This window comes from Neospora caninum, chromosome II (genome assembly GCF_000208865.1).
Source record: "Neospora caninum Liverpool complete genome, chromosome II".
In the NCBI taxonomy this organism is placed as follows: domain Eukaryota; phylum Apicomplexa; class Conoidasida; order Eucoccidiorida; family Sarcocystidae; genus Neospora; species Neospora caninum.
The window spans coordinates 1,990,761-2,010,188 of record NC_018387.1 but is presented as its reverse complement, the minus strand read 5'-3'; the positions used below and the strand labels follow the sequence as shown (position 1 = coordinate 2,010,188).

Sequence of the window (19,428 nt, the reverse complement as noted above, 5' to 3'; positions counted from 1 at the left end):
AGCACGCTGGCTGCCGTCAGTGTGTAGGCGTTCCCGAGCTGGGGGGTGTGCATGCCCGTACTGATGTGCGAGTTACGCGGGCAAACAATACTGCATGTGTTTTCTTGTCAACTCCAGCTCATGTATGGAGGCAGCGCGTTGGGGTCTTGCTCTCATGAAGCATAGATTCCTTCATTTTTCTCACTGCGTCCCAGGACTCGCAGGCATGCAAGTCAGCAAGCGCTGCGGACGGACCACGCCCTGTGTGTCTTGCATGTGCACCGTAGTGATGAGTCCATCACCTCCTGCACTCTGCCGCAACAGAGAGAAAATCGGGACGGACAAACCCCAGAACCGAAACACAGATTCTTCTTTCTGCTTCGGTGGCAATGAACTGAAGTTTCAGGAGGAATCAGGGGAACAGAGACACCGGCAAAACCGGTAGAAAACCTGCGGTCCCCTTGGAGGCCAGGTGAAGGATGGCCCCCTGCCGCCACTCCGTTTCCCCGTTTAGATTAGAGGCTGCATTCCGAGACTTTTACCCTTTCAAGTTTTTTCCCGCCTCACCACTTTCGTTGAGGCTAGCCTGACGTTTGCTTCCTTCGAACACGGGCATCCCTGTGCACGCGATCTCTCTTTTTGGCGGACCTCTCTTGCTCCTGTGTCCGGTGTAGTGACATCTCCGGCCAGCGCGCTCGACTTTGAGACCGCGAAGGGCCCTCCGTTCGAGTCCCCCAGTCCGCGACTGCTTCCTTTTTTTCCGAACTCTTTGCACCTTGCGAAGCGTCTTGTGTTTCTTGTTTCCCTGGCGTCGACGGTCTTGAAACCCTCTCAAAAACCTACCGCCCTTAGTCTGTTTCCCTCCAGTGTGCGAGGCGGATCACCACACCGGACAACCGCCGCATGTGCCACAAACCGCTGCGCCGCGTGTTCGCACTTCTCGACTTGGCGAAGCTCAAGGCAACATGCACGTCGGGGTTGCCTCTGTCCTCCGTACTTCCGCTCCTCTTACGCATATACATATGTACATATATACATATATACGTAGATGTGCGCAGTGCGTGAACAAGGGAAATCCGTGAACTCGTGCATGCTCCTGTCTCGCGTCCGTGCTCTCCTTCACACCTCTCGGCAGCTCCCGTTTCGGTTCCCTCCCTCTGTTTTGGATTCTTCCCCGTCTTTTCTTCTGAGAGCTTCCCTGAAAGACTTCGCCTTTGCCTCGGTCAGGGGCAGTTCGTCTCTTGTTTTCTTCACCCTCTGTTTCGTACACGATGCCTCGCTTCTCTCTGTCGCCCTCCGACGCAGGGGGCTTTGGCCGCCCCGGCCAAGTGTCCATCAGCGGGCGCCCGATGGATGAGAGAAGTCGCGCGGGGCCCGACAACTCCCTCGTCGACAGTTTCCTCGGTTTGCGCGGAGCGGCGTACACCTACGATCTTCTCGGGCGCTTTCCGCACCCCATCTCCCTCTACCAGCATCTTCCCGAGCTGTCTGCCATCCCAGTCAGCGCCTTTGAAGAGGTTGCCGTTCAACGCCTTCGAGGTGAGTCCCACCGCCCGTCTCCGAGTTCTTCGAGAGCTCGCGGTGGTTCTGCGCCGCTTTGTGGTGTCAGCCTTGCCTCGCGTTTGTCGCGGGTATCCCCCCCCTGTTGTGGCGCGAACGCGTTGCCGCGCTGTCCTCTCAGCTGTGTCTCTGCCTTACAGTGCCCAGGCCGCTGGTCTCTCTGTGCAGAGCAACACGTCTCTGACAGATCGCTGAGTCGTTCCCGTCTTTTCCTCGCGTTCCCACGAGGAAACACAGAAATAGCGAAAGCCCTCCCAACATGGGGCTGCCGGCGCGCACAGCGGCGCCGTCGCGTGGGGGCAATGCCTTTTCACTCTGCCTTTTCGCTGAGGTGGGAAGGCCCCAGAGCGCCGAAAAGCTGCTTCGTCCTCTGGATCCGACAGCACTCCTGTGTGTCTCGATTCCACACGGCCGCTCCTCACTTCCGCCTTCCCCTGTCATCTGTTTTGCTTACCCGGTCGCACACGCGCATGCGCCTTTCCGTTCCGGGATATTTCGGCCGCACTGTGTGGCCAGCTGGCTGTGGCGCCTTCGCGTCGCTTCTCTGCCGTGTCGCTGCCGGTGTCGTGCCTGACGCCTGCGCCTCTGCCCCACTCCGCCCTTCATTATATGCCTGCGCCTCTGCTGCGAGCGTCGGCCGGTCTCTGCAGGTGCCGAGACATCCGCCTCACATTGTGTTTTGCCTGCGCCTGTTCTGAGATGCCTTCCCGCCTGGCCTCGGACGCCGGCGCGCCGTCTTTGGGATCAGCCCCCCGTTCTCAGTGTGTCGGCCCCCTGCACGCCCTCGTGTCTCTGTGTCTCTCTCGCTGGGCCCCAGACCTCGTGGTCGCCTAAAAACGCGGCTCGAAAGCGTGCTTCTGTGCACATTCCTGCGTTCTTTTCGCAAGGCGTCTGCGCTCCAACCGCAGTGCCCTGGATCGGTTCTTTCCTGGTCTCTCCTGAGCGCGTCAATCGAGTTCCCTTTCTTCCGTGCGGCTGCCTTCAGTCCTGAATTTTCTCCACGAGAAGTTCGGCGCAGAGACCTCCTTGAGTCCAGCGATTCTCCGAGACAGTGGATCGAGGAAAGCCGCCAGCGCTCCAGCGACGGCGGGCAGCGTGCGCGCTCCCACGGCAGAAGTCCAGCTGAAAGAGCTCCTCGAGGAGGCCGGGTTCATGCTCGGACGACCTGTTGGTGGCGCACCTGCGCCTTCTCCGGACCTCAGACAGGCCGTGGCGATGCGAGACGCCATTTCGCACTTTGCATTGAGACTCGCGTAAGCCGCGACCGCTCGGGCTCGGCACTGAGGCTGTGGGCCGTCGAAAACGCTGCTCCGACGGTGTCTAGAGACAGGCTGGTGACGCCCGTCCAAAGAACCAGAAAGCCGAACACTCGCGAGACAGCCTCGAGAGAGACAGGAAAACCAGTAGCGCCGGGCCAGCTGGAAGACTCCTTTCCCGAGCGTCAAAGATGGGTGGCCGTTCTCGAGTTGCAGGCGATTTGCAGAGTGAAACAGGCAGGCAGGGAGACGCACAGAAGAGAACCTCCGGGGCTCTGCGCATTCAGCGCCCACGAGCTAGTCGCGTCTGTGTCGTGTCGGCGGTCTCTTCTTCCGCTTTCGGGACTGCGTGTGTGAGATAGGACCGTCTGTTCAGGCTAGAGATAAACGGATTCTTGGGTGGATGGGCATGAAATGAATTCATAGAAGCGTGCTCGAGTTCCTCTATCGACACGTGGAGAGTTAGCCGGATCGTCATTTCTGTACACAGATATAGAGATAAACAGATATAGGTTACAGTCTGTGGGTTAGGGCCTTTGCCAGGAGCAAGAAAACCCTCACACAGCACTCGAACGGTCTTCCTGATTCCGGATGCTTCACCCAATCCCTCTCGACTGAAGTGATGGAAACGCACGTTGCGAGCGTCGACGCTTCAGGGAGAACCGAAGAGGACGGAGGAGACAGGAGAGCTTCGGGTTCGGCTTCGGCGAGGAGCGGGGAAACGCGCCGCCTCTGTCTCCGGCGTTGCGCGTGCACGTGTGTCTCCGGCAGTGTACGAAACGCGTGAAAATTGTACCGTGTCTCCTCGAGCTTTGCGACTCTTCAGGTTCAGCACAGACAAAGAGAGACAACAGTGGTTTGTTCGGCAAGAGGCACGCTTGTTCCTGTACCGCCTTGGTGAGTTTCGAGCGCAAAGCCGCCAAACGCTCGACGTGACGTGCCCAAACGAGGAAACCTAGGACAGAGACGAGAAGCATTCACGTGTATCCCCTTCTAGACCGACCTCGGCGGTGTGCGGTGCGCTCCCCACATCCTTTTCTGCTTCTGTGTCCGCTTGTTCGACTCTCCCTTGAGCAATCGTTCTCGGCATATTCCGATCCTGCCGCAGGTTTCGACGCCTCTCCGCGTGTACGCATCTCCAGCGCTGGCCGAAGTGCATGCAAACAGCGCATGCGGGCATTCGTTTAACTACATGTGCGGATACGTGGCCCAGTACCTTCGTGCGCCGATCGTTGCGGCACCGTTGCCTGCGGTGGACCCATATACGACGTGCGACGCGGCCGCAGCTCTCTTGCCATAACCACGGGTCTTGCATGCGTTTTTTGTCCCGTGCAAGCTTTTCTGGCGTTGTAGGTTTCTCGCTGGCACGTCCCGATCCGGTCTGAACGTTGTGCTGTGATGCCTACAGATGAGCTGATGAAATATCGAGGCGATTCGACCAGCACAGGGTTCGAGCGGGACCAGCCTTTCAATGAGTTTCTTCGCCGAGAAGGCCTCGACTACGATTTTGTGCGTCTCTCTGCGAAACGAGCAAGCTGCGTTTGTCCTCTCTTTGATCTCTCTCGTCTCTTCTGTCGCGCTCTCCTCTCTCTGCCTCCCAGTTCGCGCCTCTTCTCTCTTCTCTCTTCTTACCTTCGTGGCTGCTTCCCGCTCGCCTCTCGTGTGTTCTTTCTCCTCTGCCTGTCTTCTCGGGTCTGTTATCCTCTTCTCACGCTCTGGCTTCTCGTCCCGCCCCCTGTTGTGCCGTTGGCCGGTTGCAACTTTTCTGTGCCTGCATCTCTCTGTTTTGTCTGCCGTCAGGTGACGCGACCTCAACGATCGGACTCCCCCGCTATGAATCTGTGGCAACGCGCCACAGAGTTCCGCGGCGGCGATACTACCGGAGCCTACTCGTATCAGGAGCTCCGTCTCTTTCTTGTGAGTGTGTCTGCTCTCTCCTGTGCACTTCGCGTTTTCTCTGGTCTCCTGTCGCCGACGCGTCCTCGTCGACATTGTTCACGGGCTTCAGGGCGCGTAGAAACAAAGAGGGACAGGAGACATTGCGCTGCAGTTCGGCTAGGTAGAATCCCTCCCGGGGAGTTTCCCAGGTGTACGAGTCAGAGGAAACAAAACGCACCAGAGAGTCTTGCGCTCGTCCCTCTAGGCCTGGCCAATGGCTGGTCTTTGCTTCGTGTGGATCTTGGCATTTTCTCGAAAAGTGTGTCGGCCCCTCTATCACAGCCCGAGCCGCAGTTTCCGTCCCTGCATGCGCCGCTTTTCTCGCCTCCTAGCTTGCGACAAACCTGGCTCTTTGCCTCTCAACAGCTACAGAAGACAGAGTGACGGTCACCCGCATTCAGTGAAGACGCGTTTTTCCTTTTCTGCCAAACATCCACCTTACCTGCAGGTTCCCTTCTACCCCGATGCGGCGTCTCTGGTAGCTAGGCGTCGGGTGTACGTCCACCGTAAGTCCAACGCCTTACCCTGTCACTCGGATGGCCGTATTGTCGTATAATGTTGATTTTGCCCACGCATCTAGTGGTATAAGTAGTTTTGTCTTCCTTTTGATTAAATTCGACGCCGGAAACAGATTCTTCATTTGCGTCTGGTCGCCGCAACCCACCCTTGTTGCCTTCGCCCCTCCGCATGCTGAGGGGCGGAGAGGCCCGAGGAGTATCGCCGGAAACTAAAAGCCTACGGGAAGAGAAAACAGTAGAACACAGAGGCAAACCCTGCCGTCTGTTTGAATGAACAGGAGCGACGTCTCTGGTATCTCGCGTTCGGTCTCGCGCATTCTCGCGTTGTCGGTTTCGCGTCTTGGCCGGTCCTTCGCCAGCAAAACAGCAGGCTGGTGCTGTTAGTGAGCGGCAGTCAGCACTTTCAGGTCGGAGGCAGTTTCTTCCCGCTTTGAACGGCCTCACGCCCTCTCGTAGAGCCACGTTTCCTCTCAGAAAGAGGCTTCTCATCTGTCCTCTCCTCTCTGTCTCTCTTCGGCCCGCAGGCTTCATCGCTTACGTCCCCTTCACCGACATGGACCAGGTTCTGCTGAGCAAGTTCAAGTACGTCGCTCTCGTTCTCACGTCTCCCTGCACACTTTTTCCTTCCCCTCTCTTCGGCTTTGCTGTGTTTGCCGTCTTCTTCCCTGTCTTGTCCTCCTTCCTCTCGTCTTTTCCCGTCGCCCTCATACGCGTCATACACGCGAAGGACTCTCCCCTTTCGCCGCCAACAGGCCTGCGTCGCAGCCCACAGGGAGACGCTTTTCTCTTCAGCTAGAGAGTTGACAGAGAGATGTTCCGCACTTGCACGCTCTCTCCCCTGTTTGTGGCATGCATGCCACGCTCTTGAACCCGTTTGCGAGCGACTCGGAGTTCCCGAGAGACGCCAGAGGACGCCCTGCGACTCACAGCGGGACAGGGAGAAAAGGCAAACAAGACACCAGGGAGCGCGAGTTGCTGTGTAACCCCGTTCGTGAAGGCCTCGTCTCCGGGGCCTCACTCTGCTCCTTTTTGCGCAAATGCCTTCTTTCTCAGGACGGTGTTGTCAGAGTGCTTCACCCTCCTCGAGTCTCGGCAGACCACGCTGCAGGTGCGTTCTTTCCCCCCTGTTCTCGCCTCCTCAGAAAGTTCCGGGCTGTCGCTTCTGAGCTGCACATGCATGCGTTTCCAGAGCGCCAGAGATTCACAAATGGGAAGGCGCTGCATTCTTTGGGACAGCGTGCATCAAGCATGTCCACGCATTTCTACGAATAGGCTTTGAGCGTGGGTTTGCGTGGACATACACCGGAGAGAGCCAGGCGGGCTGCCGCGTCTCGCTTCTGCGTGAATCACACCTTCTCTGAGTGTGCCCTAAAGGAAACAAAGAGTAAATCCAACCCTCCGTAACAGCCACCCTCAAGAACGTACATCTGTCCCCGTGCACGGCAGCAAAAAAGCTTCCGCGCGTGGCTGAAAAGAATGATGCCCAGGCTCTTGTAAGGGTGGGCGTGTATGAACTGCACATGTATCTTCTCCGCTTTCCCCTCGGTTTGCCCCCGTGCATGCAGACAAACGTCTTTGGAGATCCGCGAATTGGCGAGTTGCTGATGGCCATCCCGACAGTCTACATCGGTAAGAGCGGTTTGTTTTGAAGCTCCCAAGACTTCCTAGAGGAAAAAACGCGGCGCAGGCGTCCACGAGGACGGCGTCGTTCTTAGAAGCAGAGAAAAGTGTCGTCACTGTGCTCCTCACGCTGCGACGCGCGCGTCTCTTGGGTTCTGGTTGCCCCTCACGGCGTCCCTGTCGGAAACGCGTGTCTCTGTCGAGGAAGAGAGGAAGGCAATGCGCTCTCGGAAACCTCCTCCGGTTCTCTTCTCTCCTCTCGTGTTCACGCGTCTGTTCTCTCTACGCTTTTTCCGATCTGCCGTTTTTCTCGCCTGCTTCCGCGTCTCCTTCCTCTTTGTCGGGAAGGCCGCATAGGGAGGGCGCGTCTCTTGACTGTCCCTGCATGCAAGTCACAGGACTGAACCGAGGTATCTCGCGCGTTTCTCGGCTCTCACCTCGATGGCCGCACGGCGTGCGATGCTCGCCTCCCTCAGGCATGTGAGGGACGTCCCTCGCTGTTTTGTCTCCATCAACTTGCTGTTTCTCTGCTTGAATGACTGCAGGGAAGGACTTCCGAAAGGACACCGTGGAGACTGCGGAGGACCGCCTCACGCCTCAAAACGCCAAAGACGTGAGAACGCGCCAAGAAAACAGCTAAAGCAAACTCTACTTCACACAGTTCACACCTTGGATCGACAGTGTTCATGTGTCTACGTCTACATATCTACATATCTACATATCTACATATATATATATGTAAATGTCTAGATCGATGTAGAAAGATATAAATGTGCACGTGAACCTCGACTTAATGATGTCTCTGTGCCTGCCGTTGCCCTGGAGCGCGAGTGTGCCGTCTTACGCGGCGACGGCTCCGCTGGGTACCCACGATTGGACTCTTGTGGCTGTTTTTTTTCAGGTATGGCGCACTTCCTTCCCGCCGTGCATGCGCCGTCTCTTCGGGGCTTACATGTACGTGAGGAGTTTCTCGGCGTCCAAAGCGCGAAAACAAAAACGCGTCGCCTGCAGCGAGTCTCGCAAATGTGCGCGCGAGGATCCGCCTTCTCCGTTTCACATTTTTTCCGTCCTGCGCGGTGGCTGCTCTTTTTTTTTCGCATGCAGGCGTGACCACCACATGCGTCACTCCGGCAGGCTTCAACTCTGGCTCTTCTTCAAAGTGAGCCCTTGAGGCGAAGGAAACATTTTGGTCTACCTGTCCTGTTCTCGCGCTTGCGACTTCACGTTTTTCGAAAAAGGCCGCGGGAAATACAACGCGGTGAAGAAGGAAACCTCACGTCCCCGGTGCTTCCTCCCTCTTGCAACTCAAACACATCGGGACCGCCTACCAGTTGACGCGCAGAAGAAACGCCGTATACATACGCGTTCAGAGACGGAGATGAACACTTCTTATCCTTCTATATATACATATAATATATATATATATATATGTGGATTTATGTGTGTTTTCATATGGATAGCACCTCGTATGGACAGCCGAACCGGTGTCGATCTCTCTGTGTGCGTCTTCTTTCCACGTTTCCTTGTTTCGACGTGTGCACGGGCGATGTTCTTTTTCTTGGGGACGGCGCCCGATTCGCACAAACAAGTCTCGGGCGCCTTCCTGGGCTTTGTCCATCGGGATCTCCTGAGCCGCCAGGCAAAGCGGCAGACGGCATTTCGTTGGAAACAAGCTCGGTGTCTCGCCCAGTCTCGCCCTTTCCCCTTACGGACACCGGATGCTTTGTTTTTCTGCAATCTTCTCCAGGGTGCAGGAATGAAGCTGGACGAGAATCTCCAGTTCAATCGCGCCCTGTGGCAGGACGCACAAAAATTCGACCGAGAGTGAGGAGCGAGAAGAGTCTTGTCCGGGCATGTCACAGAGCGCGTGAAGTATTCTTTCCTTCTCTCAGTCTCTGCTATCTGCGCCTGAAACCCTAAATGTTCCGTTTTACCCCTCCCCTCTCTTCGCTGTCCCATTCTCTGTCTGTTATGGCCAACGTGGTTCTGTCTCTTGGGAGAGTTTGCTTTCTTTCCGCTTGGCGCCGCACGCGCTTCGCAGTCTTGTGGATGGGCGGTGAACACCGCGAGAACCGCGTGTGCCGGTGTCTCGCGTTATCATTCTCGGCAAAAGATGGGCCGTTTCCCCAGCGCGTGTCCAGTCTTCTCTTGAACTTTTCGAGGCTGTCGAGGCCTGTCCAAGCTGAGACAGCCCGCCGCATGCACGCGACTGTTTCAGGTCGTCGAGCCGTGCTAGGGTTTAGGGTGTACATACACCTTGTCTGTGCGTCTCGGCTCCCCGTCGCGTTTTCCAGGCATTCTTACACCCTGCGGCACATCTATGGACAAGAAGGAAAACGAGCAGACTACCCGCCGCTGAGCTGCTCGAAAATCATTTCTGGAGGAGGCATGCTCCAGGTACTGACCGGGAACGGGAAAACTTTCGAGGCCATCGCGCGAAACAGTCAAGGCGCTCCCTCTGTTGAAGAACCGCAGTGGTGGGGTCTTTCCCGATCGTGCGCGCGGTCTCTCGGACCTCCATCTATCGATATCTATATATATATATATATATATATATATATATGGGTGTATATGTAGATGACGTGCTCCCGAGTGGTAGAGAGAGATAGATGCTGCCTGCCTGAATGTATGTGTGTCATCTTCGAGCTCGCCAAACTTTGCCACGCCGTCGCCCCGTCGATCTCCGCCTTCTCGCGTCACCGTTCACTCTTCTTTTCCGCGCTTCCTTCGCTCTTTCCCTTCGTTTGTCTTTACAGGCCTTTCTGCGAGTATTTTGTGCCTTCACACTTGCCTGTCCTTCACTTTGTTGCGACGCTTCTGACAGACTCCCGGCGTCGGCGACTTCCACGGATGTCCGTTCAAGCACTTCGACAGGCCGCAGCTCCAGAAGCTGCTCAGCGAGTTCGGCCTCAGCTGTACGTACAGCCGAGATGCTTCAAACGTCTTTTAGAAAACCGCTCGTGTCTTGGCAAATCGAAAACCGGTTGACGCTCTGCGGGCCCGAGGCGGGGGCACCCGCGACCGCTGTTAAGTGCAGGGGAGAAAGCCCGCCGAACGAAGGTTCCCAGTCTCGTTTCAGGAACTTTAAAAGGCGGCGACTTCGAAACTCCAAACGTTTCTGGCGTCTTGACTTCCCAGAAAAGCCGGTGGCCTGTCTGCAGGCATGTCGTCCGTGGTGCATATCGGATGGCTTGATTTATCTTTTTGCGGTTCACTCGTTGTTCCCGGTTCATGCAAGCTTTCCGCCGCACGGAAAGCTCGCAAACGGCGAGAGTCGAACTCGTGTCTTTAACTTGGAAGGGTTTAGGGCGAAGAAGAGAGGTGCTCGACTCCACAGGGAAAGGGGCCCCCTTTTTTTGGAGCGCAGAGGGCGCCGTATGATCGAGGCGGGGAAAGCCGCGAAAGCAGGAAGACGCTTTTTCGTTGCGCGGGGTTGTTTTTTCGCACGAGGCCCTGGGAGTCGCGATGGGAGCGCGACGAGAGACATGTGCATTCAAATGGATGCTCAGACCCCTGTGGCGGCAGCCTTTCGCGCATTTCGCGTCTTGTGCTTGTCTCACTGTTTTCCTCCCCGAGGGTCACACCTGTCCTAAGGGATCGCGTTTTCCTGTGCTTTCCCTCTCTCGTGTCGCGCAGTCAACCAACTGCTGCCTGTCCTCAAGTACAAAGACACGAACGAGTATCAACTGGCGTGTCGCGAGTTCTTCATGCAAACGCACCCTGGAAGCGAAGGTAAGACGTGGCTGCGTCCTCTTCGCTCTCTCTCCCGTTCCTCGGCGGCACCTGACAACCATGGCCCTTTCTCCTCGGCCTTTCCTGTCTTTTCTCTTTTCGTCTTTCTCCATTCCCGCCTTCCTGGGGTCGACGCGAGGGTCTCTGCGTGCTTCTCGCGGAAGCATCCCGGCTTTCTCCTCGACTCGCTCGATGGCCGTGAAGCTTGGGGAGGCGTGACAGGCGCGAGTGCAGTTTGCGTTTTTTCCGCTGTCGCGGCGAGAAGAAAGAACAGCGGGGACGCTGTCTTTCCGTCTTTTCTTCGCGGTTGGAGCCAGGGGAGAGGGTAGAGGTGTGCGCATGCAGACGGTTTGGCACATCTCTAGGTTAGACTCTGAGACGGTGTACGTTTTTACCTTTTCTCTCAGAAATGCGGCCTTCCACGATCCCCACATGGACGGGGGCTGTGGAGGCAGACCCTTGACATGCAGTGTCCAGGCAGGCGCAAGTGGTGTTTCTCTGGCGGGGGGGGGGAGGGCGTTTTGCGGTCGGCCAGCACCGTTTGCACTTCTCTCCGGCTGCGTCCTTTCTCCCTTTGCCGATGCAGGCGAAGGCGTGGGAAACCATCCCAATCATTTCTACGAGGCAAGCCGACGCTACGCCCGACGGCAGGGGGGCGCTCCCTCGTCTGCTTCGGCGTCTCCCGCGGAGACAAAGGGCGAGAAAGTGGAAGAAGACGTGACTATGGCGTGAGGAGACCCTGGTGTTGTGTCCGGCCTCAAACGCGGGTGCGAGCAGCCTGTTTCAGTGCTGTGTTCCGCTTCGCGCTCTCGGGAGAACGACAAGACGGAAAGAAGCGGAGGAAAAGAAAGGTTCGATTGTCCCTCAGAGCTCAGTTAAGGTGATGCCGATGTGTGGCGACTGTGTGTGTCTCAAGGGGGGAACTCTCAAGTGAAAGGGCGAGAGAGAAAGAGGGAATGCAACGCAGCTTGTCAATGTCCTTGACCAAGAAAGAATCGCTGCTGGGTTTCTCCGCTGGTGGTGTGGAGCACTCGAGGCGATCGAGGAAGAGGAAAACAGGGTGGCGTTTCGCAACCCCACAGGAAGGGAATGATTTAGGAAGGAACTAGAAACAAGTCAGAAATGAAGTTTCAGCTTGATTCCAAGTGTACATACAGACCGTACAGACTCGCGTGTGTGCGTGTGTGTGTGTGTGGGTCGTGAGGACCTCTCTTCTGCACGGCAAGGCAGATTGCCATCAGGTATTTTTTGTAACCCTTTTTTTTATCCGGCGGAGTCGCGAGCAAACGGTTCCGCCAGCCCTAGACTCCACCGAAACAGCTCGGCGGAAAGGGGTCTGTGACCCGTGAGAGACCGAGACGGCAAAGACCACGGAAACAGCCCGACAGAGAACAGAAAAGGGATCCAATCTCTCGAGGCGTCGCGCACGCTCTTTCGAAAAAAAACACATCGCGTCTTTAAAAAAGCGCGTGCGGTTCCCGCTCTCGGCGTTTCTCAGTCACCCCTTCTAGACGAGGCACACTCCACCTGGTGTCCCGACACCCCGGGCCCCGTAGTAAAGAGAGGAAAGCCAAGGGCAGCCTACAGATCTCCTCTTCGTGTATTTCGTGGGCTTGGGGCCTCTCTCTCTTGGCGCCTTCGCCTGTGTCGATGTGTAGCCACAAGCCGTTGACAAAAAACGGTGTGTCGAGACTGAGACACTGATCCATCGCTGGGTCTGGGTGCTTACCGCAAGACGGCGCTCATCCACGCGTGCTGTCCGATAGAGATACGCTGCCGATCAGCTGCATGGCTCTCTAATCACTTTGGAGTCCCCTCGCGCTGTATGGCCTCTTTCCAGGTTCTCAACGGGACCGGTGATGATGTCGCCGCAGCAGCCGAGAACAAAGACCCAAAAAATTGCTCGTGGTACAGGGAACTAACTGGACCTGAAAGAGTTGACTTCCGCGCCATCTGCTTCGTACTTATGTCTCTATAGTGTAAAGTACGTGGGTGGCTGTGCGTTAACTTGCCGTTTGTACGGCGTGAGGAAGATGTACGAGCACAGGTTCCTTCCTGCGAATCTGTGCGACGGCTCGGCCTCCGGTGTCGCTTTTTTCGGACCTCTTGCGCCGTGTAACAGGGTCGCAGTCTGCCGCTCTCCTTTCTGAACCTTTTCAATTTCTGTGCGTTCGCGTTTTGTTGGGCTCTGAAATTTTCCCTCGGCTGCGGCTCAACAGCCTAGAAGATGACTCGACCGGCGTCAGGAGCGCTCTGCCCTCTTTCTCCCGGATCCTTTCACCTTCTCTGTGTGTGTCTCTCCGATCAAAGCCCTTCTTTTGCTGGGGTCACGCACCTTCTGAGGTGCTCTCGACTTCCCCGGAATCTCAGAACTCGCTCGAGAGCCGCACGGGCCCCGGGCGACACGCACACACACCGCGCTGGGCGCTTTACACACTTTTCTCTCTTCTCTCTTCTCTCTCGGCCAAGCGCAGATCTCGGTTTCGAGAAACAGTCTTTTCCCTGGTCCACTCGGCAGCAGAAACATCTTCGACCACACAGAGAGATGAAGGCCTTCTTCGTTCGTTTCTGCCGTGGTTGTGGCGAGGTTGCAGCGCTTGTTCGTGGCGGATCCAGAAACGTCGTGCATGCAGTTTTCCGCTGGAAAGGAGAGGGGGGGCGGGCGCCTTTTCTCCTCGGCAACAGCCGCAAAAAACACGCCGAAACACAAGGCGATATCGGCTTACGTAGATATCTCTTCGTCTTGGGCGCAGCCAAGGACGCTCCACTTTCCTACAGACACTCTCGACGCTGGAAGCCCGCCAATCGCTCGAGTTGTCTTTCGTGCTGTCTCGCTGGCCCCTCTTCTTCCTTCTCTATGTATTTGCGCCTCGTCTAAGGGAAAAGAGTCTCCGTTAAGGTTCGTGTCCTTTGTTCGCGTCTTCCGGTCAATTCCTCTACCTTTTCTTTGTTTGCGGATGCGCGTCCCGCCCGCTTTGCGCTGTCTCGACAGCTCAGGCGGCAGTTCTTGTCCCGCTTCTTCGACTTTTGCCGAGCTAGAAGCGAGCATGCAAGCACAAAAAAATCGACGTTTCTGCATGGCCTGCTCGCTCGTGCCTCTGTTTCTCCCTTCGCCTTCATCCTTCTTTCCGTTTCCCTTTGCACTTCCCCTTCTCGCGCGCCGGACGGTGACACGCCCCGCGCAGCCTCTCTTGTACAAACCGCGCCCGCTCCCTTGCCAGGCGATTCTCTCGACAGGCTCTCTCTTGAAGACGCGCTTCATCTATCTCTCACGGTTTTCCCCTTTGTATTTTCGCTCTGCCTCTCCACCGTGCCGCTTCCTGTGCTTCGGCGAGCGGAGGCACAAGGAGCGCTTTTGCGTCTACGTCCAACCCGCGGGGACCTCGGGTGTATGTACAGGTCGCTGTTCTTTCCGGTGTCCTTGCGAAAAACAGAAACAGCAGAAATGTTACACGTGCTTTAGTGCCTTTCCTTCACAGCTTTTGATTCTCTCGAGTACCAGGTGCTTTTTTTGCCGTCGGCTGGCTCCCTCCAACGAGAAATAACTTCCCGTGTTTTCTCGTGACCACGTCGTTCTTCTCTCCGACTTTTTTCATCCTTGGATTCTTCCTTCGTCTCTTTCTCCCCTCGCAAAGATGTCCAGTTTTTTCGGCGTTCCTACCTCTGCGCCGTCGTCTAAACCGACGAGCTCTGCGACGGCTGCAGGCGGCCAGCAATCTCTCTTCCCCAGTTCATCGTCCCTCCTTCCTACGGGTGGCGAGGAGAAAGCGAAACTCTCCACGCCTTCCCTCTTTGCTTCCTCGGCCTCCCTGTCCTCCTCTCTGGGCTCTTCTTCTCTCTTTCCTCCCTCCACTCAACCCTCTTCCTCCTCCGCATCACTCACTGCGCCTTCCCTCTTAGGCTCGTCCTCTTCTTCCTCTTCTCTTTCTGGAGTAGGTCTGTCTTCTTCCCCCATGTTTGCACAGTTGTCGGGTGCGACTCCACTGCAACTCAACGACACGTCTTTAGGACGCGACCAGAGTTCTTTGTTTCCGGCCGCGCCCTCTTCTTCCACTCCGTCGCCTTTCTCAGCGCCACTCTTTCCTTCTGGCTCTGAGTCGGCAGGCGCGGCGTGTGCTGTGCGCGCCTCCCCCCTCGGAGGCGCCCCGAAGGTTGCCGCCAGTGAGGAGACTGGAGACTGCAGGGACAGGGTGCGGTCGAGCTGCACGGGTTCTCCCCTTCCACTTTCTTCTCTCTTCTGGATAACTGACAAAGCTGCTTCGCCCTTCTTGGAGCGTGTCCAGCACTTCGAGGCGAGTGACGGGGACGCGGGCCGCGAGGACAGAGACAGGCGGAGTGAAGGCCAAAGTGCGTGTGTCGCCTCCCGCTCGTTTTCCTCAGTCTTCCCCAGCTCGGCGCTCACCCACGCCCACATCCGAGAAAAGATTTCCACGATCTCGCACGCCGCGCGCGCAGATAGCCACCGGCGACAACTTCATCAGCGAAGCGCGCGGCCTGCGTCCGGTTCTGTCCCGGCTGCCTCGCCCCTCCCGTCCACGGAGACGTCCCCCTCAACCCCTCCCGGAGACCTGCTTCCTGTCCAACTCAGCTGCAGCTGTGCCGGCGGGGAGTCTTCGAGAGGCTCCGGAACCGCGGGAGGGCCGTATTCGTTCTCCATTGTGCGTCAGTGGAGCTCGTCGTTTCCTGCACGCGGAGCACCCAGCAGCGTCGTGGCGATTCGAGTGTCTCCGCAGCCTGCGGCCGAGAACGGTTTCGAACTTTGCGGCGGTTCCAGAGAAACCCCCGCCGCTGGCGAGACGGCGCAGGCGTACACTACGTTGGTAAGCGTGCTGGGATACGACGTCGAAACGCAAGGTCCGTTCTCGTTCGTCTGCTGCAACGCCTCGGGCTCTGCCATCGCCCTTCTCTCACGGTCTGCCTGCTGCGTCGCCGCACTCGCTGGGCCCGAGTCGAGGGATGGGGCCAGGGGACCGGTCTGTGGAGACGGCGGAGAGAGGGAGAGCTCGGAGGCCTCGTCGCGTCGACCTGTCCTTCGCTGGCTGCGAGACGAAGACTGGGACGAAGAGGAAGAGACAGACGGCGAGACAGTGGTACGCGTCCGCGGACTTCTTCTCCTCGACGAGTTGCAGCGAAACCTCGAACTCCCCACGCCCGGCACTTCTTCCGGCGCGTGTCCCCCTCCGACAGGGCCTCCGCCCCGCCGGGACATGGTCAAGTGTCTGTTCCACCCTTTCGCGGAGACGGCCTTGGTCCTCCTCTCCCACGAGGCGCCGACTCCCCGCAGAGAAGGCTCTCTGTCGACTGCGGGTTGCGACGAAGGTGCCGACGCTGAGCAGGCGGTCCTGCGGCTGTTCGACGTGGCCGTGAGCACAGAACATCCGGAAACGGAGATCTTCATTCCTTCCTGCCTGCCTCGAGACCCCAGGCAGACTTCCTCTGACCAGCCTCCCGCCTCGCAGTCAGCGTGGGGCGCGGAGAGAAGGCGCACTCTGCCAGTGGACTTTGCGTTGGGCTGCTCGTCGGAGGCTCTGGACCTCTGGCCGGCGCTCTCTGTCTTCCTGTCGCCTGCGTCTGTGGCGGTGGAAGGCGAGGAAGACGCGCCTGCGTGTCTCTGTTTCTGTCCGTTCCTGCCCAGCCGCGTCCCCGCCCTTCCTGCGCCGCTCGCTCTCGCTCTCCGGGAGGCGACGACGCAGGCGCGGCTGCTCGAAGAAGCAGTCGAAGCGGAGCAGGATGCGGGAGAACGATGGGACAGCCACGACGCGTGTCTCCTGGATCCCCAGACGCGCCTGTGGCTGATTCAGCGAGACGAGCGGAGCGTCGGTGAAAGCTTGGATGCAGTGCCGTCGGAGGCTCCGATACGCGGGCCTCAGGAGAGACAGTTCGGCCCAGAGGACGCCGCCAGGCGACGCGTGCCTGCCGCGCAATGGCTCACGTTGAGAGGCGACCTTCGGAGGACCGAGAAGGACGATGAAAAGAGAGACGCCCCGGAAAAGGAGGGCCCGCAGGATGTGCGCGCGGCGGAGCAGCCAGTCCGAGACTGCGTCGTGACAGCTGGAAAAGGCGGCGCGGAAGAGGACGCGGATGGAGCTGCGAAGAACGACCGTCTTCTTTGCGGAGTGCAACTCTTCGCCACGAATCCGTTGACGATGCTCCTCACAGCTACGGAGGCAGGAGACCTCCTTGTGTGGGCGTCGGCAGACGAGATCACGCCTTGCATGCGGACGGTGTGTGGAGAACAAAGCGAATTGCAGGGCACGGAAGGTCAGACTGGAAACCATGGCGCGGGCGGCGCACCAGGCGCGAAACATCTCCAGTTCTTCCTTCTTCAAAAATCTCACTTTTGCGACGCTGCCGCAGACGCCAGAGACCCTCTTTCTTCGCCCTCGGCTTCTCGCTGTCCAGAGGGCGTGTGCGGGTCAAAGGCTCACAGCTGCGTCGCCGGGCGACTGGGGCTGCTTCCCTTGCCTCCTTCGCTGACCGTGTCGGCAGTGCCGGCGGCCTTCGTCTACGACGCGTGTCGCGTGTGTCTCCTCCAGTGTCATTTCCTCTCGGCTTCCAGGGAGGCCTCCGCTGCAGCGGCGCCAGGAGACGCCTGGGGGCCTATCGGAGACGTGAGCCGACCGTGGGTGTCGTTGTGTGGGGTGCTCGCCGTGAAGAACGCGGGAGGAGCCGAGACGCAGGACGAGGGAGCGTGTGCGAATGCAGCTGCTCAAGGACCGCTCCTTTGTTCCCTGGCCCTGCAGACGCTGAAGCACGCAAGCGACTCCCACAGAGAAGCAGCCTCGGCCGGGGCCTTTCCGGCTCTCGCCCTCGTGGGCTCTTGTCTGTCTTCTTCTCTCTTTCTGTTTTCTCTGGACGTGAGTCCTCTGCTCTTTGGGCGAGCGGCCGCTGGCATCGGCGCAGGCAGACCAGAAGGCGTAGGCGCCCGCGCTGGCGCGTCCGTGGCTCTGCCGAAGCAAGCGGGGACGAAGGATCTGCAGGCGCATGCAGCGGAGATGCTCAGGCGCCACCAAGCACAGGTGGAGCAAGTGCGAGAGAAAATCCGAGCGGCCGCTTCCGCGGCGCAAAAAGCCTCGGCAAGCGGCGCGACGAAAGACATGCGGCACGCGACTGCAGCCGCAGCCGAGGTCAGTGCAGGGGGTGACGGGGCGCGAAGGCGTGGGGTCTTTGAGGGCGAGGAGCCTTCTCTTCGAGGGGACAAGGAGAGGCGAGCGCCGGTTCTCGGGTCCTTTCAAGTTTACTCCGACAGACGAAGAGACACAATGCAAAGGGATCTCAACTGTGCAGTGTCTCTGACTCGTTTACCTTGCTCCGTGAACAACGAGAAGCTTGGAGAGCGCGGTTGAGGCTCCTTTTTGTCGGCTGTGTGCTGGGGCCACCGCTTGTCTTTTTCGTTTCTTTCGTCCCAGTGTGTCGCCTGCTCTCCTTTTGTTCGTAGCGTTCTTCCTCTGCGCAGACGCAGATGTCGCGCGGCAGGCTTCCCTTCTTTTTCCTGGGTCTTGTGGGCGCGAAAACTCTCCAGGAGTGGGGGTTGGCCGCTCTCTGGTTGGCCTGTTGCCCAGCTCGGACGTTTTGTTTCTGCGCGTGGCTTGCAGTTCGCCAGCTCTCTGGTGACCACGCTCCAATTCGCAGATGCGAATCTGCTCCAGTCTCTGAGGCAAGGGGAACGTCGCCTGCGGTCTTCGACGACGGCGAACCTGGCGCGGTGTGCAAACGCGTTGGAGACGCAAGTGAAGGAAATGTGGGAGACGCACGAGCGACAGACGCGCCGCCAGAAGGAGGATGAGAAGCGCCTCGAACAAGTGCAAACGAACATGGTGAGGACCCAACGCCACAGAGAGAGAAAGGGAAGTGAGGGGGAGGAGGAAGTATAAGGAGATAGACACAGAAAAAGAGCTGAGGTCGAGATGGAGAAAAGGGGTTGGAAGGTGAACGAGCGCGAGGAGAAAGAACAGCGTGGCCGGAAGAGAGATCAGAACAGATCAAGAGAAGCAAGTGTTTGTCGGTATTTCTCGACGGCTGTTCCTTCCGCCGTAGGTTGTCTCTTTGTCCTGAGTGTCGGGACTGCTCTCTTTTCCTCTCTCAATCGTCTAGCTTCTTGGCTCTGGGCGAATTCGTGCCTACACCAAAGCGGTTAGTTCTGTTGGGTCCACAGTGCTCACTCTGCTCACTGGTTCTTCTCCTTTCGCCCCTGTTGCCGAGTAGGCCCTCTTGGAGAGTCTCTGCGTAGAAGCGGGGAGACAACTTCGACAAAAGGATGAATCGCTGCGGCTTCAAGAGCTTGAAGAGGCCTGGGCAAAGCTGGAGACAGACGTCGCCAAGCTTCCGCATATTATTCTTGAGCGCTGCCGGCTCAATGGAACCCAACGCGGTCTCGCGGCCGAAGAAGACGTGGAGAGGAGCGGAGAGGAAGGCGTCGTTTTCGGGGGCGCCGGCTTCCATGCCGCAGGAAAGGGAGGGAGGATCGGAGAACCGAAAGGTTTTTTTGGCGGTGAAGGAGAGAGTGAGATGGAGATCGAAGAGCGAAAAGGTGAGAGCGACGCCTTGCGTTCGGACAGTTGCAGCAGTTCCCCAGTGAGCAGGCTAGGAAAAAAGCAGCATGTGTGTTCTCGCGGCTGCAAAGACTGTTTGTTCCCGCCAATTCTGGAGAGTCATGCCGGTTTCTCGTCCCAGCAGCGGTTTCGTCCTGTCCTTGTGTTTGGTCTTCAGTTGCAGCGAAGCTGCTAGGAGTCATCGAAGCCGGTGGGAGTCAGCTGTCTCTGCTTCACGAACGCCAAGCAGCGTTGGAGTCGCTCATGCAGAAGGTGTCTCTGTAGGGCACCGGC

At 58.0% G+C, this 19,428-nt stretch overlaps 2 protein-coding genes across 2 annotated transcripts; both read left to right on the top strand.

Annotated features, from left to right (window-relative positions):
- Window positions 1–1,250: 1,250 nt before the first annotated feature.
- On the top strand, window positions 1,251–11,335 carry NCLIV_006750 (putative DNA primase, large subunit; the record flags this gene model as incomplete). The annotated part of the gene is made up of 17 exons (XM_003880186.1): window positions 1,251–1,518; window positions 2,525–2,792; window positions 3,622–3,692; window positions 4,204–4,304; window positions 4,596–4,712; window positions 5,182–5,239; window positions 5,776–5,833; window positions 6,305–6,359; window positions 6,817–6,880; window positions 7,417–7,484; window positions 7,773–7,825; window positions 7,976–8,030; window positions 8,619–8,695; window positions 9,166–9,268; window positions 9,696–9,786; window positions 10,508–10,603; window positions 11,190–11,335. The coding sequence occupies 17 exons, from the start codon at window positions 1,251–1,253 to the stop codon at window positions 11,333–11,335; spliced, it is 1,749 nt and encodes a 582-aa protein (XP_003880235.1).
- Window positions 11,336–14,238: 2,903 nt separating this feature from the next.
- On the top strand, window positions 14,239–19,419 carry NCLIV_006740 (putative armadillo/beta-catenin-like repeat-containing protein; the record flags this gene model as incomplete). The annotated part of the gene is made up of 4 exons (XM_003880185.1): window positions 14,239–17,730; window positions 18,199–18,420; window positions 18,809–19,133; window positions 19,313–19,419. 4 exons carry the CDS (start codon window positions 14,239–14,241, stop codon window positions 19,417–19,419), a joined length of 4,146 nt encoding a protein of 1,381 aa, XP_003880234.1.
- Between the last annotated feature and the right edge of the window lie 9 nt (window positions 19,420–19,428).